A 27,706-nucleotide genomic window follows, 5' to 3' on the forward strand; every position below is an offset into this window, starting at 1 on the left:
AAAAAATGAAAAAAAAAACTGAATTGAAAGAAAACTGTATTAAATACAATGAAATCTGAAAAGTAAAGGTAAGGTAATGGGTTTTTAGTGCATTGATTGTGTATGGCCATTTATGGTTACTTAGAATATCTAATAAATTACATTTTCAAACATTGCTAATGCTCGAGTTACAATTGTATTAGACATTTATTAAGCATATTTTCTGGTATAAATTTTAACTAATTTGAAATTATATGCTTGAATATAATAAATATATTTAAAATATGCTAATGAAGCTAAATTTGATGACACATATTTCCAGCCCTTTATCCTAACTATATCAATAGTTCAGTTAAAGACAAGACATTTAATCCATAATAATTCTAATGTATTTTCATTAACAATTAGTATTGCTATGTTTGGTTTTGTTAATAATAATAATAATAATAATAATAATAATAATAATAATAACAATAATAATAATAACAATAATAATAATAATAATTCATATGTTATTAATATGTTTATTATTAAATATACATTTTCATTGTATTATTATTTTATTCTTAATATTTTGAAGCCCAAATAATCTTCCATTTTTCTCTCTTAAAGGCACAGTATGCAATAAAAGCTTGTTTGATTTCTAAAGTTACATTCAGATTGCCAAGTTGCTGTACTGTTGGTTGTCTAGCAGCTGTCCTACTTGACAACTTCAAGGAGAGGAATACGTGAACTTCTCTTCCTCTTCCGTTAGCAGTAGGCGTTTCTGTAACTCAATTGGTAGAGCAAGGGCATAGCTACGCCAAGATCATGGATTTAATTCATTGGAGACACAAAAACTGATGAAATTTATCTCTTGAATGCACTGCAAGTGGCTTTGGCTACATGCTTTTGCCAAATGCATAAATATAAATGTAAATGCTCTTTGGCGTATGCATTGCATTGCAGCACATTTGCATAGAGCTGAACTCTCGCCAATGGACTGCCTCAAATCACCTCAAATTGTCAAACGTAGTTGAAAGTGAGTTACTTTTTTGTCATTTCATTATAGTGAAAATGGTGACAAAAGATCAGAGTGGGTGGAAAGTTGTCACATAAAACTCGATTTTGATTGTTGTCAAAACAAACCTTGAGGCACATATTAAATATGCTTAAAGATGTTGTTCTTGGTTTATTTAAATTTAATTTAGCAATAGCTATTAACTTCTACGCTTGGCTTTAATTTATTGTGTCTATTTTTTGCCTGCTATTACAAGACAATGCTTTCCCATCATTAACAATTTTTTTGCCAATCCGTCATCTTGGTGTATTATGGTTAGTGGTCAACCGATATACCACTGAGGCCGATATATCATACAATAACGGTTATTGTTCAAATATCGACACTGACCGATAAGTATTTCTGATTAGTTGAGGATTTGTTTGAGCCTGACCTGTGTTTGCTAAGGATAGAAATTTATCTAATTGACCTTATTCTTCACTGCAGAAATGCGCTTTTGAGCTTGTTTTAGAACTTCCTATTCAATTGGCTATAGGAGAAATAACCGGAATAATAAACAGTAGAAAACGGTCAAACTACTTGCTCGACAAACAAATGTGTTCACCATGAAAATTAAATAATGTTGTCTAAAAAATGTGGGTTGAGAACTTGTACATTAAGGAGCGGTATTTAACCGTTTAATTGATTTCCAGGGGAATTTTTGTAAAGTTGTTTTCAAAATAGGATTTTTGTTTTTGATTTTAATTAACTTAGAGCAGGACTGCCCAAACTTTTTCATATGAAGGGCCAAAAACCAAATATCATTGAGAGCTATGGGCTGAAGGTGAATATACCAAACTATATTACATTATTACAAGTTATTACAATCATAAATATATTACATATTACAAGTTCATTCATTCATTTATTTTCTTTTTGGCTTAGTCCTTTTATTAATCAGGGGTCGCTACAGATTAATATATATATGTGTGTGTGTGTGTGTGTGTGTGTGTGTGTGTGTGTGTGTGTGTGTGTGTGTGTGTGTGTGTGTGTGTGTGTGTGTGTGTGTGTGTGTGTGTGTGTGTGTGTGTGTGTGTGTGTGTGTGTGTATATATATATATATATATATATATGGTTTCCAATACACACAAACTTCAGAAAATACTGAGTGTAAGAATTTTTTGTCATGCACAACTCTACTTTGAATGTATTAAAGATGTGTGAAAGCTGTTGTTGTTAAATCTTCTATCAGACATATGAGAAAAACACGTTCTTAGTCACAAGGGACTAGGCTAGTACTTTTTTAGTGAAGAAAATCTGTATTTCAGCAAACTGTGATTGGTGGGATCGCCAAGGAGGCAGTGATTGTGCACCACGATGACCTGACATCAAAGAGAAAGCATTGCCAAACAGCATTGTCACATTTACAGAAAGGGATGGAATCAATTATTATTGTTAGTTCTATTAATTTTTATTTAAAAAAAAAAAATTGCAGTGGGGCGGCATGGTGGCTCAGTGCTTAGCACTGTTGCCTCACAGCTAGAAGGTCGCTGATTTAGGTCTCAGCTGGGTCAGTTGGCATTTCTGTGTGGAGTTTGCATGTTCTTTTTTTGTTGGGGTGGGTTTCCTCCGGGTGCTCTGGTTTCCCCCACAGTCCAAAGACATGCACTATATGTGAATTGAACAAGCTAAATTGGTCAAAGTGTATGAGTGTGTGTGTGTGTGTGAATGCGAGAGCTGCGTAAAGCAAATGCTGGAATAGTTGGCGGTTCTTTTCGCAATGGCGACCCCTGATAAAAAAGGTACTAAGCTGAAGGAACATAAATGAAATTTAGCAGCACAAAAAGCATTCCCATTAACAGCAAATTTACACAGTAGTTTGCATGAAAGGAATCAATTTAGAGACTTTAAAATTGTTTAATTGTCAGACCCCCTAGTTTTTCGCTATTCCGTGATCGCTGAATCCAACGCAAAATCAACAAAAAGTCGCAGATTTTTGCGAACCTGCAAAATTCCTAATTTCAACAAAAAATATTCACAAAAAATGTAAATAATCTAATAAAACATTCAACTCCAAACCATATAATCAAATTATATTTATTTCAGTGTGCAATTAATTGTTTTACATGACTTATAGACGTCGCATACGCAGAGCATGTGATATATTTGATTCTCTCTCGAAAAATGACGTCACACCTGCGTCGTCACGATCCACACATTAAATGGGAGCGGGGAATTGTTTTGCAGCCTGTGCAGTAAGCAGACACAGATGAAACGCAAATAATTTATATGTTAAGTCAATACAAAGATTGGATTAGAAATCCTGTGGCGCGAATCGGGCATTTGAACGTGACCGAATTGAAGGACATTATTTGTGCTTTACATGTATGGTTGATATTATGATCTGTGTAAAATTTATAAATTTTTTCACTTAAATCTTTCCCTGCAGTTAACGAGAGAAAATGTTTGCGGCAATCAGTGTTTAAGGTTTATTACGGTAGGGGAAGTCCTAACGCATGTCCCAAGTGAGGTAGCACACCTGATGCCAGATGCTCCTGGAGGGATATCTGAGAAAATGTAAGATTGTGGATAAAATTAAGAATTATACAACCTTACTATGGTTTAATCCCTACAGTTTTAATTCTTGTTTTGACAAAAGACCAAAATAAAGAAGCTTTATTTTTATGATTTGTGTTATGGTCAATGTGTCAGATTGCTACCTAATATGGTAAATAAGAATTTTTATATTTAAATATATTTTTTATCGTATATTTCTGAGAATTGCTGCCACAAAATCAGTCATTTTTAGCGCAAGTAATCACAAAAAAATCTTGAAAATCTAGGGGGGCTGAATAGTGCTACTACTATAATTTTGGGCCAAGTTTCATAACTGTGTTTCTATGGGCAGCTAAAATCAAACTAAATACACTGAAAGTCATTTGAAGTCCAGTGTAGGCTGTACCCAGCCATTGTTCTTCATTTTCTCATTTGTATTCAACGGCATAAAGCAAATCCTACAGATATAGAATGTCATCAAGGTGAGCAAGCGATGATATGGGTGAACTATTCCATTATTGTGAAAATCTAAAAATTTCAGTCCATTCGTTCTTTCCTCGCACATTACAGTACGATCGCCGAAGTGTGTAGTATTTGTCCGTGGTGCCCTTCCTGAATGGCTGTCAGTAAAGGTGTCCTTTTCAAGGTGTTAATTCTCCAGGAGTTTTACTTTCTATGTTCAGTCGTAGCCAGGCAACAGTACAATAATGGCTCCACTCCATCACACCCCCGATCACACAGAGAAAGAGAATGTGCGTATATCTATGTGTGTGTGTGTGTGGATGGTTTGCTGGCTCTCTAGTACACACTGCTCTCAGGGAGTGTGTGATAATCACTGCTATGGCAACGGTTTCCAGTACCAGGATGTGAATGTGGCGCGCCGCATGCTGCCGCCGGTGGGTTATCGCTCTCACTTCCTCATTCCCCTCACCTCCACTCATCCGTGCTGCATTGTAACTGTTGAATGCAAGTGTCAACTGTTGATTTGAACTCAGTTTAATTGCCATTACTTAGCAGCACAGCTACTCAATACAACTTAAAAAAACGTCCTTGTTGTTTTGCTAGTTTCTTTTCAATGCTTAGAATTGAATATTTTTTTAAAAGGGTTTTCGGTGCAGTTTGATCAAGCAATTTTATGTGTGCAGGCACGTAGTCGCATGCTGCGTCTTTGTCCAACTTTCTTATATAAAAGGGAATGGCTGTTGCTTGAAAAGCAGGAGGCGGTAAACACAAAATCCAAATCAATGCTGTTCGTTTTTGGCTAATCGAACATCGTTCTCAATACACACAAAGCCTCAGGATGTTTGTTCACTTTGTTGGCCTGCAGGGAGATTGTACAGTAGCTTTACCTGCTTTTAATATGGCTTCTCTTTTTTTCTTTAAATTGGACCATGAAAATTGAGTAATTTTGTCTAAGAAAAGTGGGTTGAGAACTTTTACATCAAGGAGAATAATAGGATTATTAAAAATAGGATTTTTGTTTTTGATTATAATTAACCCAGAGCAGGACTGCCCAAACTTTTTCGTATGAAGGGCCAAAAACTATATATCATTGAGAGCCATGGGCTGAAGGTAAATATACCAAACTATATTACATTAAAGTTCATTCATTCATTCATTTTCTTTTTGGCTTAGTCCTTTTATTAATCAGGGGTCGCTACAGTGGAATGAACCGCCAACTTATCCAGCATATGTTTTTACACAGCGAATGCCCTTCCAGCTGCAACCCATCTCTGGCAAACAATCATACACACTCATTCACCTGTACCGCATGTCTTGGGGAAACCGGAGCACCCGGAGGAAACCCACGCAAACGCAGGAAGAACATGCAAACTCCACACAGAAATGCCAACTGACCCAGCCGATGCTTGAACCAGCGACCTTCTTGCTGTGAGGCGACTGCACTACCTAATGCACCACTGCGTCGCCCATTACATTAAAGTTGCATTGGGTAATTTCCTAATTCATTTCCTAATATTTCAAAATAAATACAAAAAACATAACTTTAAATTGTATTACCTAATGCAGTATAACTTTTAGATAATAACTCATTGCAATAAAAACATAAACAATCACATCTATATTGCAGTGGAGTGCTAAATAGTAAAGCAAAATCTGCCTATACTGTGCGTTGTCAGGTGACAGTATGTACATTTAAACAAAATCTGATTAATTTACACCATCTAATTGAAAGATTTAATTTCAGTTATACTTTTAACAACAAAACAAACAAATGGTTACATTCAATTTGAATTGACAATCTGGAAACCAAATCCCATCATTCTCCCTCTCTTCTCCGATAGGATGGTGGGCCAAAACTGCGGGCCCTAGTTTAGGCATCTTTGACCTAGAGCAATGGTGTCAAACTCACTTCCTGGAGGGCCACAGCTTGGTAGAGTTTACCTCTTACCACCTCCAACTCACACCTGCCTAACCTTTGCTGTTGGGGATGTTTTCATGCACTCTGGGTGATTTTGAGTTTTAATTTAGGCACAACGTTCTCTTTGTTTCAGCAAATGGAATGATTTTTGGTGACATCTTATTTTGACACATATTTTGGAAAAATGCTTTAAAAATGTAAAAAAATGTAACAATACACCCTGGGCAAATTGATAAGTCTTTCATTATGTTCCGGATTGTTTTAACTGATTGACTTCTATTATAATGACATTTTTGGATTACAAAGCCATGACACTATATTATCATGCATTATTGGTTGTTGCTGGTTTTCCCTTTAGGGAAGAGGTAAAAATATAAATTTTTATATTGATCATCAGTTGCAGTACAAAAAAGTTTAGTTTCTGGCTTCTAAATGGAGTATTGTTTGTGTGTTTGTGTGCTCTCAGAACATAGTAAACATACAGAAGTAAGTTTATTTATGCACACACACTATAATCAGCTGTATCACTCCATATGACTCTGTATAAAAGGAAGAAACATTTATGGCATAGGCCTATCTAAAGGGTTAATGGTGCCAATTGTTGATCAACAGTAAAAATTACACGTTTAATCTCTTCCCAACAGGGAAATCCACCAAATTTAAGAATACATGATTATATGCTGTCATGACTTTGCAATCAAAAAATGTCATTATAATGGAAGTCAACAGGGCAAAAACAGCCACGAACATAATGAAATGGTAGTAGATTTGAGCAGTACACAAGGGTTAATAGTCTCTAGTAGTTTTGAACACCTTGAGTAGTTGGATCATCTGTTTTTTTTCGGGTTGGAGCTGAAACCCGAAAAACAAAGTTTAGCTCCATCCTGATCAAACACACATGTGTGTAGCTTTTCAATGATCTTGAAAAAACCGATTAGCATGTTGAGGTGTGTTTTATTTAGTGTTGGAGCAAAACTCTGTAGGACACTGACCCTCTAGGACCGAGTTTGTCCATCCCTGTCTAGCGTTAGTGGCTGAATGACTTAATATTTTTGGAAGTTGAGTTTTATTATTATTAAGTTTGAGTCAATATTGACAAGCCTCTGATGACGTCATACAAGACAAGATGCAAATATATTGCAAAATGCCACAATTTGCGATTTAATTACAGGACAAATATGTTTGCATTCTGTTTGTACATTGCAAAAACAATTCTTCTACCAATGACTAGTTGTAGTTTGAAACAAATGCATTGGCAACACTTTTATTTCGTTAATAACGCAACATTAGAACAGGCAAATTTTATTGCTAAATAAATGCAGTCAACACATTGATATGTTCTTCTAAGAATGTAACAAAAGCAGATATTTCATTGCAAAACACTGATTCATGGCTCAAAATCTTACTCAAGTCGGAAAGTTTTATTCAATGAGCCACTTCCATGTGTAAAACTGACATGTTCAGGTCAAAAACCATGTGATCTGCACAGTGAGACTAATCGCTGTCAATCAAAAAAGCTTCATGGCAGAGCATTAAAGTTGACCAGTTGATTTAATTGGTGAACAGTGGTTCTTGAGGTCCTTGGTTCGCTATGAGAGTATTGTGGTGCACCACAATCGTAGTGTGTGGTAGCTGTTAGTTTACTCTAATTATGCATGTTGTTGCTTTTCTCCTTTGCTGAGTCTCTATTAAATTCTGACCGTGGTTATGAGCTTTACAATAAGCTTTCATTTGGTTAATGTTTGTTTATTTTCTAGCATATTGGAAATTAACAATATACAGCATTTGTTAATCGTAGTTTTACGAATATACAATACCTGACATAAGTCTTATAGTTCTCAGTTGTAAGAGCAACAAATAATAACTTCTAGGTGATCATTTGGAAAAATGGCAGAAGGTAGATTTTTCTAATGAATCATCTTTTTAGCATACCAATCATCACAAATACTGCAGAAGACCTATTGGAACTATAGGTTCCAATTATGGTTTGGGGTTACATTCAGTATGGGGGTATGCGAGAGATCTGCAGAGTGGATGGCAACATCAGCAGCCTGAGGGATCAAGACATTTGTGCTGCATATTATATTTCAAACCACAGGAGAGGGCAAATCCTTCAGCAGGATTGTGCTTCTTCTCATACTTCAGCCTCCACATCAAATGTCCTGAAAGCAAAGACGGTTAAGGTGCTCCAGGATTGGTCAACCCAGTAACCAGAGTTGAACATTATTAAGCATGTCTGGGATAAGATGAAAGAGGAGGCACTGCAGATGAATCCAAAGAATCTTGATGAACTCTGGGAGTCCTGCAAGAGTGCTTTCTTTGCCATTCCAGATGACTTTATCAGGTTATTTGAGTCATTGCAGTATGGATGCAGTCCTCCAAGCTCATCAGAGTCATACATAATATTCATTCTTTTTCCACTGCAGCATGACTTTATATTCTATACTGTACATTATTTCTGTTAACATTACTTTTGCCTTTCATATATGCCACTTCTGATACTAAATGATCAACTGGAAGTCAAGTTATTATTTGTTGTTCCTAAAACTTTACTAAGACTATTGTCAGGTTGTGTACTAATGTGTTATTAAAACCCAAAGCTATTCTTGTTAATATTAGTTAATGTACTGTGAGTTACACGAGTTAACAATAAATCACTATTTATTGGTTTACAATGAATAACTATTTATATTAACTAACTTTAACAAAGACAATAAATACTGTAGTGAATGTATTGCTCATTGTTTGTGAATACTTTAGCGAATGAACAGTGGCGTAGTGGACGGGCCCGCACCGCGGGGAGGCCCCGCGTGATTAGGGGGCCCCACGTCGTCGCGATTTTCAATAATTGAAAATAAGGAACCGCAATAATCAAACTCTTGGGAACAACTGTGGTCGGAACCAAAGTTCACGGGTCTGTGTTCTCTGAACACCTCTCAAGCGGTGGACTACTTCATTCTGATTGCTTGCCGCCGAACCGCGTCATAGCCAATGAAGACGCGCCGCTGTTTCTCGCCGCCGGTTCTCGTTAAAAATGAATGACTTCTGGCTACTTTGACGCTCTCGCCGCTTTCGGTTTGTGATCGCTCCTCAGTTTGTGAAGGTTTCCCCGCGTTGTCGCTCCACTCCGCCTCCTTTCCCCGCTCCTCAATTTGTGACATAGATATATACACTAGATATTGCATAGGGACCCTGAGTATGCGTCAATAGCACCACCACATTGGTACAGTGCTCCCATGACAAATGTCATTCAACCGCACTAGTCAAGACAAGTGTTATTACGTGAAGATGCGGGACTTTAGCGCTGTCTACAGGTGTAGTAACGAGCAAACAAAGAAAACAAAGCACAAAGGCAGAACACTTCATAGGTAAGATTAGGTTGTTTACGTTTTTGTATGTTCTGAACTTTTGTGCTAATCAGGTAACGTTATTGAGGATAACAGTCACTTACTGAATTCACCATACGGCAAAGCAGCTCCAACTCGCTCTAAATACTCGGGTTATGCTAGTTCATATGCAAAAGAAATATGACGAGATGCTGTGGTACCAGAAACTTGTATTGTCGGCTAGTGAAGGAGTCGTTCATAATGGAGATTCATTCACAAACGAATCGCTCCCTCCGTCAGTATGAGAAGTGAAAGCAGGAGAGGAGCTGTGTTTCAGGACACGAATTTGATCAAATTTAACAGGAAGGGTAGTACTCTGTACACACAAACACAAGCTTTTTGTCAGGAATACCCGTGCGGTCACTGATCCATCAATGTAGAAAAGTGATGTAAAATTATAAGTTTTGTAGTTTAAAAAAAATTGCATACTAACATCCAGGAAAACCCCTGATCATAGATATATGTGTATATCTCTGGCTCTGCCCCCCCTCAACTGGGGGCCCCGTCGGTGATCCCTGCAGGGGGGCCTCCGCATTTTGCGCTACGCCACTGCGAATGAAACCTTATTGTAAAGTGTTACCAAATTATAAGAAAGTTAATATTAATTCATTAGTTTTAGCAGAATGTTTATGTTTTTCTTTTGATCAGATTTGAAATCTGAGCACAATAAACAGGTTAATATTAACGTCAGTAAATGATGAGAGACATTTCTTTTCCTAAGTTCATTATTCTTCGAAATGATAGACATGTCAGTTTGCATTATAAGTAACACTTGCTGAGGTGAGTCACCTCTTGGTAATATTTTTTAAAATAGCATGTGTGTTACCTGTCAGTACTGTGGAACAGACGCTGTTTGGTGGAGGTGTGAATATAACGCAGTCAACCTTGTTATAATTGGGTGGCATTTAATTAGACTCCAGCAATTAAACATATGCTGTGCAGTGACTTTTAAAACAATGCTTTAACTACATATGGTTTTATAACAAGAAAAATATACATATTTACATATCAGCAAAATAAAATAATTTTTTTAAATGTACCTGCTTGTATATATTTGCGTCGTGTTTTATATGAGCTAAAGTTCAAATGGTCGGGGACTGTACATTTCAAGTAAATTGCAGTAAATTGCATTCCATTTATTGCGTAAATGTAGTAAAATTGCAGGGAAAAAATGTTAATCATACTAAAAAAATAATCCTGTAATATCTTTTAATGGAAAAGCTGAATTTGAAAGCATTTATAAATGTTGTTTTAGTATCATGGAGTAGGGATGTGGCGGTATGACCCAAATTCTGTTTTACTATATGAGTAATTTTATTTCACTATTTAGTTATTCCAGAAAATCAACAAAAAAGGCGGTTAAACTTTAAAACTTTAGAAATGAAAAGGATTTCACCTTTTTATTGGACCTTGTTAAATATAGCAGGGATTTTTGCTGATATATTAACATCTTTTGGCTGAGCTGATGCCGATATGATTTCTGTTTGTGTGCTTTTGAGAAGTGCTAATTTATAGGCTAGTTTACAGAATCAGATTTAATATTTTTATATCTACATAAGTCTTAGCTTCTAACACTAAATTAAATTCAGACTTATGATTTTTTATTTTTTGGCCCCAACTGATGCGTTGTTCCTAGATGGAACAAATTTTTTTGTACATTTTTAGTATTATCAGAGCAGCCGTAGCTTGATGCTGGTTGGTAGCAGTATATTAAAGAAAAGAGATAAATGGAGCAGATACTGAATTAATCTCTGGATGATTAATCCTTTTTCCGACAAATAAATCAACCAAGACTAAGCATTTATTGCGTAACTTCATGTTTTGGTGTTTTACTTTTATTTTTATCAGTCTAATGTGAAACCTTTGTGTTTATGGGGTGTGTATTAGGATCTGGGTGATCAGTTAGTGTCAGAGGCTGTAGTGATACAGAAGTGGTGTTTAATTTACTGAGAAATATTTTAAATCAAGTTATTCTTTACTCACATTCAATGTCGAAGGGTGAAAGTTCACATTATATTGCTGACTCTTAGTTTCATGAGCAGCTTCTTGCTCAGGCTCACACACACTGCATGTGAGCTTGCCACACCCACTTACAGTATTTACATGTCATGCCATACACCAAATAAAAAAAAAATGTTATGGTATTTTTTCTTCTGAATTGATAAATATATACCGTAATACTGCCAATGTCTTTTTAAGGTAAGTCATTTCACTCGGCGGCCATCCTAAAACACCTCTCGGGCTGTATGCTTAAGCATTCTGTTTGAATGGGGAAATTTCTCAAAACTGCTTGCTAAGGTTACGATTACATTTCATTTCAGGAATCATCAAGAAAATTAAACAACAACTGTGTCTTAATTTCCATTTTTAAATGTTCATATTACACAAAATCTGCAAAAACTCACGTCTGGTCCGAGCTCCGAGAATTTTCATTTCAAAGCGATTGCTGATTGGCTCCTGTATGAAAAGGTGGGGCTTCATTCACCATATTGACAGTTACACTTTTCCCCATTCAAAAGGATACGAGTGACATGTCTTGTGCATTCTATAGTCTTTGATACCACCCGGTTCTATATATATATATACATATACATATATATATATATATATATATATATATATATATATATATATATATATATATATATATATATATATATATATATACATTGAAGAAATTGAACAATGAAAATTAAACTAGCAGAAATAAGTTTGATAGTAAACATTTAAGTAAAATAAAATGTATCAAATATAAATAAACAACAGGCATTATTTTAACTTTATGGTTAGTCTTAGTAAATGTAATAAATCACTTGAAAAAAAATTTACTCGTCGTTTTCTCACTCTACAGTTCCATTATACACTGGCAAAATGTCCATTTTTGGGTGAACTATCCTTTTAACAAAAAAAACCCCAACATTTCACCAGCCTAATTTTGTTGTTTCTCCAAGGCTAGCAAATTTTCCAGACAACTCTCTAATCAGCTTTGTAAATACATAGACTATAGTTTTGAATGCCTCTTTTTAAAACCTTCAAAGACAGCTCTTCTCATCTTATCGCATATATATATATATTCGTTACAGCATTTTGCACCTCTAGATGCTCTTATTAGAGCAACTCTCTCTTGCTCTTGACACACTTCACTTTGGGAAAGCTGCATGCTCAGGAATGAGAAAGCCTGGAGCAGGATCTGGATGATGCACTTGTGCCGTGAGCAAACCCCATCTAACGGGGCACCTATGCTTCTATGGGCAGTGTCCGATATAATGACTTTGAGATTTTCTGATTCCTCCACCATTCCTGCATCAGGAACGTCCGCTCATTTACGGCCAGACTCAGACACATCGACTTTTAATGGTGATTGATGTTTTGAGCTCCCTTGCATTTAACACCGAGGAGAAAAAGGAGAGAAGGAGAAATGCTTGTGGGCGATTGCTGAAGGAGATGAAAAACATTGGGATGGAGAGAAATTCGAGAGAAAGAAAGAAGAGAACAGGCTAGTTAGTCCTCCATGTCTGATTCGGGATTGATGCTCTGGGCCGGCAGGGGCTGTTTGTGTCAGGGCTGAACTTTTTGAGAGCTGCTTAAAACTTTTAATGCTGTTTCTGCCAGCGCTAAATTTGCCCCCCAAAGCCCCAGGTCTGCCATCAGCATGAATGCTCGCTGAAGGGCTAATGCCCTGTGTGTTTGTTGATCTGTGTATGTGTGACGGTTCGGGTCAGTGCGCTCCTTTGTAACAGATGTTTCAGAGTGCCTGTCCACATATATAAATCCATCAGCACTCAAGTGAGCTCTCGGATACTGTAAATATTGTGAATGTATATGTAAGAAAGAGCATGCAATATGTGTATTCGTTGCTCTGCAGCATTTTGATGTAAATTTATTTTGCTTCATTTGAGTTAAGAATCCGTGTGAGGTTTAAACGCGTCTGTCTGGATTCAAACTTCTTTCATAAACTGTTATTAATTGTGTTAATTAAAAAGATGAATAGAAATTGTGATCCAAACTAAATGTGTAATGACAAATTTAAAGACCATTATTATTATGTTGTTATTACAACTAAAACATTACACTACCTGACAAAAGTCTTGTCAGCTTTCCAAATTTTTAGAAACAACAAGTAATAACTTGACTTCTAGTTGATCATTTGGTATCAGAAGTGGTTTATATGAAAGGCAAATGCCTCTAGTTTATTCTTATTTTACCAAAATAAAATATGATCAGGCCTTGATTTTTAATTATGTAATTAGAACAGTAAGGTCTGACTTTGCTTAGACAAGAGTCTTGTCATTTAACAGAAATATTGTCCAGTATGGAATATAAAGTCATGGTGCAGTGGAAAATGAATGAATATTGTGTATGACTCCCATGAGCTTGGAGGACTGCATCCATACATCTCTGCAATAACGTATTAATAAAGTCATCTGGAATGACAAAGAAGTCTCTTGCAGGACTTCCAGAGTTCATCAAGATTATTTGGATTCACTTCAATGCCTTCTCCTCCATCTTACATGCTCAATAATGTTCATGTCTGGGGACTGGGCTGGCCAATCCTGTAGCACCTTGACCTTTGCTTTTAGAAATTTCAATGTGGAGGCTGAAGGATGAGAAGAAGCGCTATTCTGCTGAAGAATTTGCTCTCTCCTGTGGTTTATAATGTAATGGGCAGCACAAATGTCTTGATACCTCAGGCTGTTGCCATCCACTGCAGAACTCTTGTACGCCTCCATACTGAATGTAACCCCAAACCATGATTTTTTTCTTCACCAAACTTGACTGGTCCTTGTAGGTTCCAATAGGTCTTCAGCAGTATTTGTGATGATTGGGATGCAGTTTAACAGGTGATTCATCTAAAAAAATCGACCTTCTGCCACTTTTCCAAATGATCAACTAGAAGTCAAGGTGTTACAACTCTTACAACTGGGAGCGATGATAAGACTTTTTGATTCCCATATAGTCAAATATAAATCTCAGGCGGTAAACACAACACATAACATAATATTACAACAATAACTGTTTTCTTTTATCGGACTAGACCAGTGGTGGGCAAACTCGGTCCTGGAGGGCCGGTGTCCTGCACAGTTTAGCTCCAACCCTAATCAAACACACCTGCTCATAGATTTCTTGTGATCTTAAAGACACTGATTAGCATGTTCAGGTGTGTTTGACTAGTGTTGGAACAAAACTCTGCAGGGACACCGGCCCTCAAGGATCAAGTTTGTCCATCCCTGGACTAGACAAAACACTAGGACTAGACTAGGACCTGGACTAGAGCTTCAGTTGAACTAATGAATTCACTTGAAATGGTTTGATAATGTTTTTGGTTCCTTTTCAAGACATCTTTGAGCATCTCAGAACTTCTGCTGTATATGAAGGATGAGGAAGCTCATGGTGCAGTCAAATTAATATTAAAGAATGAATATTGTGTATGTCTCTCATGAGCTTGGATGACTGCATCCATATATCTCTGCAATGACTCAAATAACTTATTAATAAAGCCATTTAGTATAATGTGGAAACTGAAATATTGGAATAATATTTAAAAAAATATATTATATATCTTACTAGTTAAATAATAATAATAATAAATAAATTTGTATTACATTCTGAAATACAAAAACAATTGTATTTGTATTATTACTATTGTCGTAAATTACATTTGCTTTTCATTATTTGAACATACCTCTGTTTTATCTTTTAATCTTTGATCTGTTTTATATTTTTGCAATGTCTCCAGGCTGCTTCACATTGTGTCTAACAACAGCCCTTAATTGCGGGAAAATCAATGTGACGCACAGTCTTGTTTTTTTTTAACTTTCCTTCGAAGCAAACTCTAGCAGATTCAGCAAACATCAGGGAGCATTTTTAAGCAGATTTTCTCCCCAAAGGTATAGCTATGTTAGAAATGTGCGTGCACACACACACACACACACACAAACCCACGCTCAACCCTCGCCCCATACTGTCTCGGCAGTCGATCATCAGATCAAATGTATTTCTGCATTTCTCCACTGAGGCCCAGAGATGGACAGTCTTTACACGAGATTGACTGAAAGAAACTGTCTGCTGGGTTTTTTGTGTGTTAGCGTGAGTTTGCAGATCAAGTGCTGCTGGAATATTGCATGACAGCTTGATATTTATTCGGATGCGGAGCAAGACACAACTGCAACAGATTCCACTTCAGGGACCACAAACACAATCATCAATACAAGCACCACCTAAGAAGACATTCAAATAAATAGTGGATTATGTTGGTCTACGTGAGAGATTTCAGATTAATTGAGATGTTTCTGTTGCGTGCGTGATTTGTGCAAACCAGTTTTCTGTTTGGCTCTTTTAGTGAAACAAATAGCTTGAGATTAAGAGTAGATTAGTTCAAGGCAGGTTTCTCAGAACGTCTTTATATTTAGAGCAGAATAGTGTTTTTGTTAGTGAAGTATTTTTTATTATAAATGCTAATCCGTCCAATATCATTGACAGTAGTGAGTTCTAGCAAAGATTATAGAATACACAAGACATGTCACTTGTATAGTTTTGAATGAGGAAAAGTGTAACAGTCAATATGGCGAATGAAGCCCCGCCTACTAGTACAGGAGCCAATCATCAATCGATAGATTGACATTTCTCCGGGCAAAGGCTCGGACCAGATGTGTGCTTTTTTCACGACAGTTTTTGTGGTCAACAAACACACTGAAATCTCAATGAATACTTGCTTCACAGACGTAAGAAATATATCAACATAAAGCTTGAAGTCTGTACTTTAAAATGAACCAACTACACTTGAAAACAAAAGTTTTTTGGTTTTGTAATCCTGTATGAAACAAACATGAGGTACAGTCCATTCTGTCAAATACACATTACGTGACAGCAGGAACTACTTAAACGCCCACAAAGTTGTAAACAAAGAGTCGCTGTCTTTCTGAAGGAGATTCAGAAATTTCAGCCATTAAAATCAAGTTGTGGATTACGTTAGATGACCAGCACGATCTGACAAAGCATTATCCAGAGGATGATCATGTGTTAAATGGCCATAAATGAGGTTGGTGTTGTGATCTCGTTCCTTTCGACTGTGCATACGCATTAGCTTGGGCAGCCTAAAAATTGGCTGATTTTGTTTAATTTGAACGTTTAGAAACTGAACTTATGAAATATTTGTTGTTTAATTTTATTGGTGATTCCAAAAATGTAATAGAATTGAAGCTTGACAAACAGTTTTGAAGAATTTGATGTTTCCCCATTCAGACAGAATGGCTGAGCATGCTGCCAAAGAGGCGTTTCAAAGATGGCCGCAGAGTGAAATTAAAAGGACTTTGGTTCTAGTAAATGGGAAACTGCATCCATGGAACTACACAGAGTATGAAACTCTTTATTATTCAGAAATTTGTGTGAGCGATACTAAAGTTCCTTTTTAAGAAATCTGTTTACTTGGCAGTCATAATTGCATAATTTCCCGTCAGTTTATCCAGGACCTATGTAAATGACCAGCCTACACTAAAACACTAAAATAAAGCATTTTTTTGATATAACATCTAAAACGTTGGCGAGATATTAATTAATTAATAGTCATTTCAAAATCTTTACCAAAGCCTCTCTAGTGGTTGGTCTTGCATGTCTGACATGTTTGTAGTTTTTTAACAGTTTTTATTCAAGTTTGCACTTCTAATCGAATTCACCTCCAACTTGTAATGTAGACTGTAAAAAATGTTGGGTTTCACAAAATTGATTTGTGTTGTTGGGACAACGTGATAGAATTCATTCAACTTATTAGTTTTCACAAATTTAAGTGGATTGAACATAAAACTATTAAGTTGTCCCAAAAAACCTTCAAGAATTGTTTTTTTCAGCTCATTTTAAATAGTTGAGTTGAGTTGTTTGAGTGTATTGTCTGCAATATTAGTGGTTAAACTACAGACGGTTCTACACTGTGAATTTCTACCAGAAATAGTAGACAGTCCAGGAGCCTTTTCAACATATACATAACATACTAATTATATTTTCAAATAATATTTAGGATAAATAATATGCAAAATGTGACTTTGTAACTGAGTCATTTACTCATTTGATTCTTACCAAATTATTGCTTTTCATTCAGAATTAAAACATTATTGTATAGCTTGGAGATGTGAAATTGTAAATCCGGATTTGACCTTATTTTCTCATTAGTTGAACGATATTTGAAAAGTATTTATCAATATTACATACAGTTTATGAGTTGTTATATGAAGACTCTGGCTGACAAACCAAACTAATCACCAGCAAACATCAACCTGAGTGTCAACTTCGTTTTTGCGCAATTTTCTTTGCTGACATCTCTAGTCAGACATCACAAGTTAAATTGCATCTGTTGTTATTAGTGTCTTCAGTGAATGACAACTTTGAGTGGCTGTTTAGTTTATCGGCTTACTTTTTGAGAATAAAATTGTAAGTGATGAAATCAAACAAAAGAAATTGTAGACAGGAAAGAAAAAAGCTCTAGTTTGATTTACATTTTTGCATGCCAAATATAGATTGTAGACGGCGTGGTGGCGCAGTGGAGAGCGCTGTCATCTCACAGCATAAAGGTCCCCGGTTTAAGCCTCAGCTGGGTCAGTTGGCATTTGGTGTGGAGTTTGCATGTTCTCCCCGTGTTCGTGTGGATTTTTCCGAGTCCTCCGGTTTCCCCCACAAGTCCAAAGACATGCGCTATAGGGGAATTGGGTAAGCTAAATTGTCTAGTGTATGTGTGTGAATGAGTGTATGGGTGTTTCCCAGTGATTGTATGCAGCTGGAAGAGCATCTGCTGCGAAAAACATATGCTGGATAAGTTGGCGGTTCATTCCACTGTGGTGACCCCTGATTAATAAAGGGACTAAACCAGACATTAACTGTTATTTCCTATTATGCATGTCTAAATTGAACCAGCTAGTTTGCCATTGGTTATAGTGTTCATGTGCACATTTTAAGCCCTTGTTGTCATTCCTGTTGACTCTTTTTCAAAAGTACCGAAATTCAAATATAGAAGGATACTCATCTAGATCATGCAAAATAAGACAAAGAACAGTTCTTAGAAAAGTGAATGTCATCAATTTTGATGTTGTCTTTTTTTCACGTCTTAAGCGTTGTTACAGTTCCACTATGAAGTGTTGTCCCTCTGGATCTTCTCTTTCTCCAAAGCTCTTGTAACAGAGTGTGAGAATCAGTGCACAGCAACCTTTTAATCACCCGTCACATCTGTCATGGCTTGTTGAAGCACGACCGATGGCGTGAAGAGCTGCTCGTAGCCTTATACAAATCCCTCAAGCTAAAGGCAGGTACTGTAGCTCAGATGTGAACGTCTAAAGCTTTGAGTCGGAGATTCCCCTTTTATGTATGTTGAAATATATATATATATATTTATATATATTTTGTCTTATTTTGCATGATCCAGATGAGTATCCTTCTATATTTGAATATATTTATTTATTTATTTAATTTGAACATGGAGGTATTTATTTGCATTTATTTAAGTTAATGTATTATTATGTTAGATTATTTACATTTTGAATAGTCAGGCTTGAAATTTTATTTCATAATTAAAGCAAAGGATTGCAAATTATTTAACTTTTACAAAATTTCATGTCTGTCTTAATAAAAAAACTACTGTATCTGTCAAAAAATAGCATTAAATAAAAATAAAGTCTGTTCAATAGGCACCTGTATTTGCAATGCCTCTGGGCAGTTAATCCTGTCCTATCTAAAGAAATGGAGGAATCCTGAGGTCTCAAACTACTCTCTGAACTTGCAATTAAATTACATATTTCAAATCAGCAGCAAAATCTAAAGTGACCCATTATTACTGCTGCTTCAAGTGTTTTATTTAGTTTGCCCGGCTACTGCGCATGTGGAAAGATCGCTACATAACAATCTTTAAAATTTAAATCTTTAAAATTCATTTAACTTTTACAAAAGTTTACATTTGTCTGGCTTTTAATGGTACACAGACTTTGAATTTTCATTTAGTCAGCCCAAACGCTTCAGGTGAAGTGTCGCCCCATTACAAAATTGCCACTTTTAAGATCTGATTTCATTAAAAATTAGCGATCTTTACTGCCCGATTGATATAAGATAAAAAGTTTGTATCCGACCAGACAAGAAGCTCTACATTAAATTTAATTTCCCCCGCCATGTCTTTAAAATATGGAAAAATTTATTTTACCCTAGTGTTTTTAATGGATTTTCTGTGCTAGCCTGCTGCTAGCGGGTGGCACTAGCGTTTACATGGTCTTTTATCTTGTTTTTCATTAATACCTAAATGAATGCTTAAGTCTATTTAACTGATTGTATCTTATTACATTACAACATTGATGCTGTAAAAGTAACCTTATGAAACTTAAAAATAGTCACATAAACCTTTCACCAGAAGTTTTATTGGCTAAAAAGCTAGCTGTGCACTATAGCATTAGTAAATTATCTGTAAAAAATAGCAATATACAAAAGATTTTTTTTTTATGTATCTCAGGTTTAAAGTCATGGCTACATTGCATCTTACTTGAGTAACTGAGACATTGTTTTAAAGGATCACTAAACTTCTTTAACAAAACATGAAGTCCCATACTGTCTGTCATTGAGAACCATAACATTTCAAGACCTGCTGACTAGAATTTCAAAAGCGAGAAATACTTTTAGTATTTACTTTACATTTTCTTCTTCTATATTTACCCATATATTTACCCATATATTTTTATTTATTTATTCATTTATTTATTTATTAATTCATTATATTTTCAGTTGGTTTATTATTTATTTATCTGTGTCTTGATTCATCTTTGCATACTTATTGAAGTCCTCAGAAAATGGGGAGGGTGGGAGATGGGAGGGATGGTGCATAAAAGGGGATAGAAAAGTGTAAGTTTGATTTAGAGGTGTACAGTTTTCTTATTTTGTTGCTATATATTTGATGGCATCTCTTTGCTAATATGACTTCTATTTTTCATATACATTTATAAGTTTATATATTATCTGGAAAAATGCAATAAAAATATTGAAAATAAAGTCACGGTTAGTGTTAAAGAGAGGCTATAAATAGTGCTAATCTTCTTCTGCAAAGTGAGCATTTACTTCACCAATATTACAACCAACTTTTATATTCGTACGCATGAATATGAGTCTACAGGTATTGTTGCTAACAAAGTGACAGCACTAACTACTCTCTACATATATGTGATAAAGTGTTTTTGGTAGTTTTTGTAGATTTGTGTCTATACAAATTGTTTTAAAAACATAGTGTATAAATGAATCTTTTTAAAATAAAAGGGAAAAAAAGGTTCCTGGTTTTGATGGCGTGTACATTTCGCCTTGGCACAATTTCATTGCAAATATTTGGAGAAATGATCTTCCCTGTAGCACATATCTCTTGTTAACCATTTGAGTTACATGGCAGAGATAAATGTGACATTGTTTACAAGCTGTTCTACTGACGTCTTCCTGTGGTTGAATGCTGATTGAGTGATTACACAAGACGTGAGATTAGTAAAGAGGAAGGAGGGATCACATTCACTTGTTGCAGTTTATACTGAGTAGGCTGTATAAATCTGTCATGCCTCGTCAAAGAAAGTCAAAACAGCATTTATGGTTTAAACTGATTGAATGGGCAGTATTTGAAAAATTAGACTAAATTTCGTATCTGAAGTAGTAAAACAAAGCTGATTATTGGAAAGGGTTCAAGGTTTAACTAAAAAAGAATAGAATAAAAGATCAATCTTAGGATTCATGAATAGATATTTTTTTTGTATTAAAGTGATGATAAACAAAATTACAGAAGTTTCAGATGAAGTTTTGCACATTGGGATGACATAAAATGACATTCCAAACTGAAAGACCTGTATAGAGAGTTTTTAGTTTTAATACAGTGGTGTGAAAAAGTGTTTATCCCCTTGCTGATTTCTTCTTTTTTAGCATGTTTGTCACACTTTAATGTTTTAGATCAACAAACTAACTTAAAAATTAGTCATAGATAACACAAGTAAACACATCATACACTTTTTAAATAATGGACTTTATCATTAAGGGAAAACAAAATCCAACACTAAATAACCTTGTTTGAAAAATGTCTGTCCTTTCAAATTAATAATCAGTTGGGCCACAATCAAGCATTTTCAATAACTTGCAATGAGTCTGTTACAGCTCTGTGGAGATTTTTGCACAACTCTTTGCAGAATTGTTGTAATTGAACCACATTAAAGGGTTTTCAAGCATAAACCACTTTTTTAAGGTTACCCCACAGCATTTCAATTGGATTCAGGTCGGGAATTTGACTTGGCCAAATAAAACACATTATGCAGTTTTTAAAGCATCAAGGTTTTAATCATTAGGTGAAAGCAAAATTCAAAACGACATAGCCTTGTGTGAGTGTTTGCTCACTGAAGCGAACTTGGGTTCTGCAGCAGAACAATGTTCCAAAGTACGCCAGTATGTGCTGTTCTGAATGGCTGAAGGAAAACAAAATGAAGACTTTGGAATGGCCTAGTCAATCCTGACCTGAATCCAATTGAGATGCTGTGGCATGAGCTTAAAAAGGCGGTTCATGCTTGAAAACCCTTCCATGTGGCTCAATTACAACAATTCTGCACAAATGAGTTGTCCAAAAATCTTCACAGAGCTGTTACAGACTCATTGCAAGTTATTGAAAATGCTTGATTGTGGCCCAACCGCTTATTAGTTTCAAGGGGCAAACACTTTTTCAAACAGCGTTATGTAGTGTTGGATTTTGTTTTCCCTTAATGATTAAATCCATCATGATGTGTTTACTTGTGTTATCTTTGACTAATATTTAAATTTGTTTGATGATCTGAAAGATTAAAGTCTGATAAACGTGCAAAAAAAAAAAAGAAATTAGTAAGGGGGCATTTTTTCACACTACTGTACACGCACTTGTATACCTTTGAGCAACATTTTGTATAAAAGTTGGCGCTTATCAGATCAAATTCTCCTGAAATTCAGACAAATGACATAGAACAGTTAGAATAATTGCTCAATGTAAACCTGTTTAACTTCTCACATACGTTAAACTTTTACAATCCTACTAAAAAAGCCCTAGTCATGAATGGCAGGCACAAGGCTTATCATTCCCAATCTCTGCCTTTCATTTTTTTTTTTTACCCCTTTCTCTTGTACCAGACGCCTCGAGCCTCCATCCATCCATTCTTCACAGTGGGATTATTGATTTCATTTTCATATTGCTGCAGGTCCTTGGTTGTAAACAACCTTCCCCTCTTTTCAAAAAGTGAATTGATCCTCGGTCCGCCTGTGTTAGAAGGAACCAATCAACGCGAACACCATTATCTTTCTTTTTTGCTGCCGTTTCCCTTTCTCTTCTCCTTTTGTGTCCTGAAATAATAGAGCTCGCATTGGCAAACAACATCAAGCATAATGGCGAGTTTGTTGGCGGCACAGATTCCAAAAGTTTTTCCGAAAGTGGCACGCTAAAGTGGTTCGAGTTCAGAACAAACTTATTGTTCCTGCAGCACATTTACACAATATAATAGATGGCGAGGATTATCTTGTTTGCAGTAATGGCTTGAAAAAGCTTCACGCGGCCACACCGAGAAAGACCTTGAGGGAAATGGATGGAGAGGCTTTTTCTTTATTTAATTTTTATTGCACATCTATAGAAACGTGTAAAGTGGGGGGGGGTTGGGTGAATTAGAAAGCTGTGATTTGCGCTCCATTGAAATATACGACGAGACCGTTGCCTTGCTTTTTTTCTAAAAGCCTTTAGATCAAAAAGGTGCAGTGCTGTGGAGACCAAATTACACGTGTTAATGTATTCAGCCCTGGAGACGCAACATATATGCGCTGAGTTACGGCTCTCGTTCATTTACGCCATTCAGCCTTTATCAAAGCTGTAGGAAGGAGTACATTAAAATTCATTGTAATCTTTGGTCTCGTGGGGAATCTAACTAAGATAAGTGGTTGTTGTTGATTAGCTGAACGTGTGCCGCTGAAATGGGGTTTAGAAGCCGCTGTGCTTTACTGGCTGCTGTCTGTTGGCTAAAGGGATTACAGCTACATTTCTGCTTCTTAGCCCTGATGATCAAGCATACGCCAAGCAGAAAGAGTTTATTTTACTATTTCTTTGTATCACAGAGACTAAGGTGGTGGTGTTCCTTGTTATCAAAATTTATCGCTTACTTTCATAAAGATCCAGTTCAAGTAGACATTACAATTATCATCCTGTACTCACCATCGTGACTATTTCTTCTGTCATCAGGACAAGTACAGCAAATTAAAAGGGTGAATTAATTATTAAATAAACAAAAAAGCAATAAAAACAACCCCAAGGGGGAAACCATTAGCAAACAAATGAACAAGCAAACTTGATTGGGCAGAGATCAGGGCTGGACAGAACTGGACAAGACTCAACTGGATTATGACATCTTACGAACTGGCACTGGACAGCAGACAAGAGGAAACTATAAGCTGAACACATTAACAAACAAACGAGTAAAAATAACAAACTAATAATGGGTTAACAAGGAAGGTTGGACTAGACAATAGACAGGAGAGCACATGTAATGCAATGTGGTATTTACGTAGAGCATTTATCGTGTGGCCATACACCCAAAGCGCTTCACAATCATGAGGGGCACTCTCCACACCACCACCAGTGTGCAGCATCCTCTTGGATGATGTGACAGCAGCTACATGAAGATTGAGTGAAGAGACAGTGATAGAGCCAATTTGGTGAAAGGGGATGATTGGTAGGCTATGATTGTTAAGGCCAAAGGGAGAGAGACCCTTATTTTTTACGCCAAGTGCCATAGGATTTTTAATGACCACAGAGTCAGGACCTTGGTTTAACGTCTCATCCAAAAGACGGCGCCCACTGACAGTTTAGTGTCTCCTTTAATTTTACTGGGGCATCAGGACTCATACAGACCACAGCTTGAGCGCCCTCGTGATGGCCTCACTCACGCCACTTCCAACAGCAAACCACGTGGTCAATGTAATATGAAGCCGCGTACTTGCACAACACCAACACAAACAGAACGCAAGACACAAGCCACGATAAATGAAAACACTCACACATTTAACATGAATGTTCCATTACAGCGTCAACAAAAACCAACTAGACTGAGACGCTGAGAATAAAACAGTATGTTGCAGACAAAACAAATACATGCACAAGGACGAGAGCGCTCATCCAGAGCATGACCTAGGGATGGCTGCTGTGAAACTGACAATTTGATACAGTGTCGAGATCGCAAATCGCAAGTGTTTAAAAACACTGCACCGAAGCTTGATCCAAAACACCCAGATCATGTGACTAAGCTGATTCGAAACACTCAGGTCACGTGACTAAAGAAATTCAAAGCATCTGTCATTTCAGAGGCATTTTCAGATCTATCGAATCTACGTTTGGCTGAAAGGGTCAGATAAAAAAACACAAAAGTGCACAAAGTTATTGTGCTGCAAATGGCCTGGACTACTTGATGTATTTTAGTAATGTCACTTTTTATGACCAAAACAAGACATATTTATTCACAAAGTGTTTATTCGGATGTCAGACCAATGTTAAATCGAAACGCGTTACACGTACAAAGGATTTAAAAACTAACATCTGTAGCTGCATCACCCTGGTTTCGAACCCATTATCTCTGCTTGCTAGTCTGGAACTTTCACCGCTTCACTAAATCACAATTTGCTTAACTTCCTTTGCTGAAACTGTTTCACTGGGTGTCACTGTAGAGACGGATTTTGAAATGTTTCATGTTGGGTTTCATGTAGCCTCGCTTTGCCCACCATTAGCATGCCCGGACCTCGTCTGCCCATGTTGAGTGGGATTGCACAGGGCCCGAGGTCAGCCAAGACTGCACTAATACAAATGACAGGAAATATGAGTGCTCGACCCAACAATACTTCTGCCGAGCACAACATACTAGACAAGAAAGAACTGGTGCCTGGACTCTGCCTCTAAAACGAGAGTTAACAAGACTTTATTTTTCAAATGCTCTTTCGAATGAATTATTTTCCTTTTCAATACAGAAACCTTGACTCAGAAGTTGCTAATAAATTTTACAATCACAAAGGAAGTAAATCATTGAACTAAACATGATGTTTAATGTTTTCTTGTAAAACTAATAATAAAGATTTTTCTCAAATTCTAATGCTGCAGTTGCTCGATTCATGATCATGTTATTCCAAACCTGTTTGTTTTGTGTGTTTTTTTTATGCAGCTGCATGTTGGATCATTCAATTGTTAGTAATACCCCCAGAACTTTACAATTCTGGGACCCATTACAGTCATGCCTTTCCAAACCCATTAGGCTTTTCATCTTCAAAATGTGGATATGTTTTAATGAAACCTGTGAGATTTCTCTTCCTCCATTGAAAGTCATTAAACCAAACCCTTCATGCTTCAGAAGTTCAGTCCATAAAAGTATTCCTTATGAATCAAACTATTGTAAGTGATTACAAAATGTATACCTTAATGTTGATTGTGTGGTCGTTTTTTAAGTTTAAAGATGACATTTAACACTATTTTCCAAGAGATTTGGGTGGAAAACGGGCTGTAATAAAAACTGAATAATCTTCTCATCTTATGAACTGTCAACCACCGGGAACCAAATCAGTAACTATGTTTACATGGAAATGAGTAATTAAACTATTTGCCTTAATCTGAAAAAGACAATAATATGATTAAGGTATTTGCATGAGTTGCTATTTGAATGTTCCTTTTTCTGATCCCGTTTTACAGTAAATTAAAGTCATTGCGTCACACGCTTTTCAAATTTGTGTAATTAAATGTAATTAATGGGGTTTTATTGTTAATTTGTGAACTTTACCTGCTGTTTGGCACTTTTACTTTCATTCAGGAACATTTCCTGCATGGCACCTGTAACAAATGAGATGTTGGATGCGAGAATGAGCTCCACTGTTTTAATGGAATTTGCTAGCGCATGACGTATGGGAAAAAACCCTCCAATTTCATAGGGTATGTGTCTGTGGTTCTTCACTGACTCGGTAGGTGTATTCTGAGGGGATTCATCAGAATAAACAGCAAAAATAAGTCCAAGGTACTCGAAAAATGTGAAATTAAAAAATAATAATAATAATGTTTCCTTATTTTACAAGTATCTTGGACAGATTTGCGCTGCATATACATCTCTGTTTCCTCCCAAAAATACCCTTCTGTCGGCTTTTGTGGTCCTGGGTCTCATTTGTGAATAAATCTAATCTTAACAAATCACTCAAACCAATAAGTGTAACTCAAACAAATCTTTAAACATCTTAAGAAGACGTTAATGGTGGATTGGAAAGTTCTTAAGTGGTTAGCAACTTAAATTTCAATTTGTATTTCACACAAAGCTATTGTATAACGTGAATGCAACACTTTCATCATACTTTTCTGGTGTCTTTACTTTTTTTAAATTTGAAAGCTTCAAATGCCCATTCAGTATAATTGCATAAATCTAAATCTCAGTTTTTATCTTAGTGTTAAAATCGTTAGAGCAGTTTGTGTGTTGTTAGGCCTTTGTCACTGAAATTGATTTAATTTGCACCTACAGTAGCTACGTTTTCTTTTTCTTTGAGGAAGGGATATTGGAACCAAATGTGACAATACTCTATGCTTGTAATACAAAAAGATCAGATCCAGAAAATGGCTGACTACATGTTCTTTGTATCCGTAATTCTCCATTCATCTTCCAATCTGTAGTTCTTCTCTTGTGACTTGCTTCTATGCTTTCCCTCTCCAATCGTTCTATCGCTATTGTCTGCACTTCACACTATCAAACGGCATATCAAACCTATTCTGAAGGCTTCATTTTGGCTCAGGCTTGCCACATGGCCTATGAACGTCCTAACAAAGGCTTTGAAGCCACAGTCAGCGGGGGGAAACCTGAAGCCAAGAGCCTGAAACACAATGGCTGACGTGACCTTTCGGTATCGCAGTCGCACCACTGTGTTTTCCTTCAGATAACCCTGATTATCCACCGGACAGACATTGTTCAGCTAAAAAGCGGCTTCTGGACTTAAACTATAGAATCTCTCAGGTTTTTTTTTTACATTGAGTAACACTGCAGTCCATTCTCTCTTATTTTTTTCCCCAACACTCTCCAGGTGTGATAAAAATGCATTAGGAATGGCTTTCTTGCTTTGTTACCCCGAAAGCCTCCGTGTGCTGTTTCCCATTTGGCGCCTGAACAAGGCGGGCTCACTTTGTCTGTCTGGTCTCCAAAAAGCTCTTTCCTCTGTTTTATTCTATTGAAGCTGTTAGCAGGAGTGGCAAACACACTGTTTGGACCGGCCATCACTCCATCCACAAAGGCAGGTTTGAAGTACCTCCACGGAGTGGCTTCAAAGACATCTATTTTTTTTTTTTTACGGTTGTCATCAGACATCATAAGGAAGAGCATCCAAATTGTGGGTTCCTTTACCTACAACAGACAGGTTTTTGTTTGCTTTTTT

The 27,706-nt window shown here is 36.4% G+C and overlaps 1 protein-coding gene across 9 annotated transcripts in view; it reads left to right on the forward strand.

The window, feature by feature from the left end:
* The window catches only part of chchd6a (coiled-coil-helix-coiled-coil-helix domain containing 6a), a 135,356-nt gene that overhangs the window by 92,177 nt on the left and 15,473 nt on the right, over positions 1-27,706 (forward strand). For 3 of the 9 annotated variants that reach the window (XM_087305585.1, XM_087305584.1, XM_087305586.1), the window contains one exon: positions 1,733-1,801. The exons of the other annotated variants lie outside the window; for them this stretch is intronic. In XM_087305585.1, coding sequence (XP_087161711.1) covers positions 1,733-1,786 — 54 coding nt within the window. In that variant the 3' untranslated portion in view covers positions 1,787-1,801. Of the gene's footprint in view, positions 1-1,732; positions 1,802-27,706 lie in introns of those variants that run through there. 9 annotated transcript variants of the gene reach the window in all.

Source organism: Danio rerio, chromosome 23 (genome assembly GCF_052040795.2).
Source record: "Danio rerio strain M-AB ecotype USA chromosome 23, GRCz13ab, whole genome shotgun sequence".
Taxonomy (NCBI): domain Eukaryota; kingdom Metazoa; phylum Chordata; class Actinopteri; order Cypriniformes; family Danionidae; genus Danio; species Danio rerio.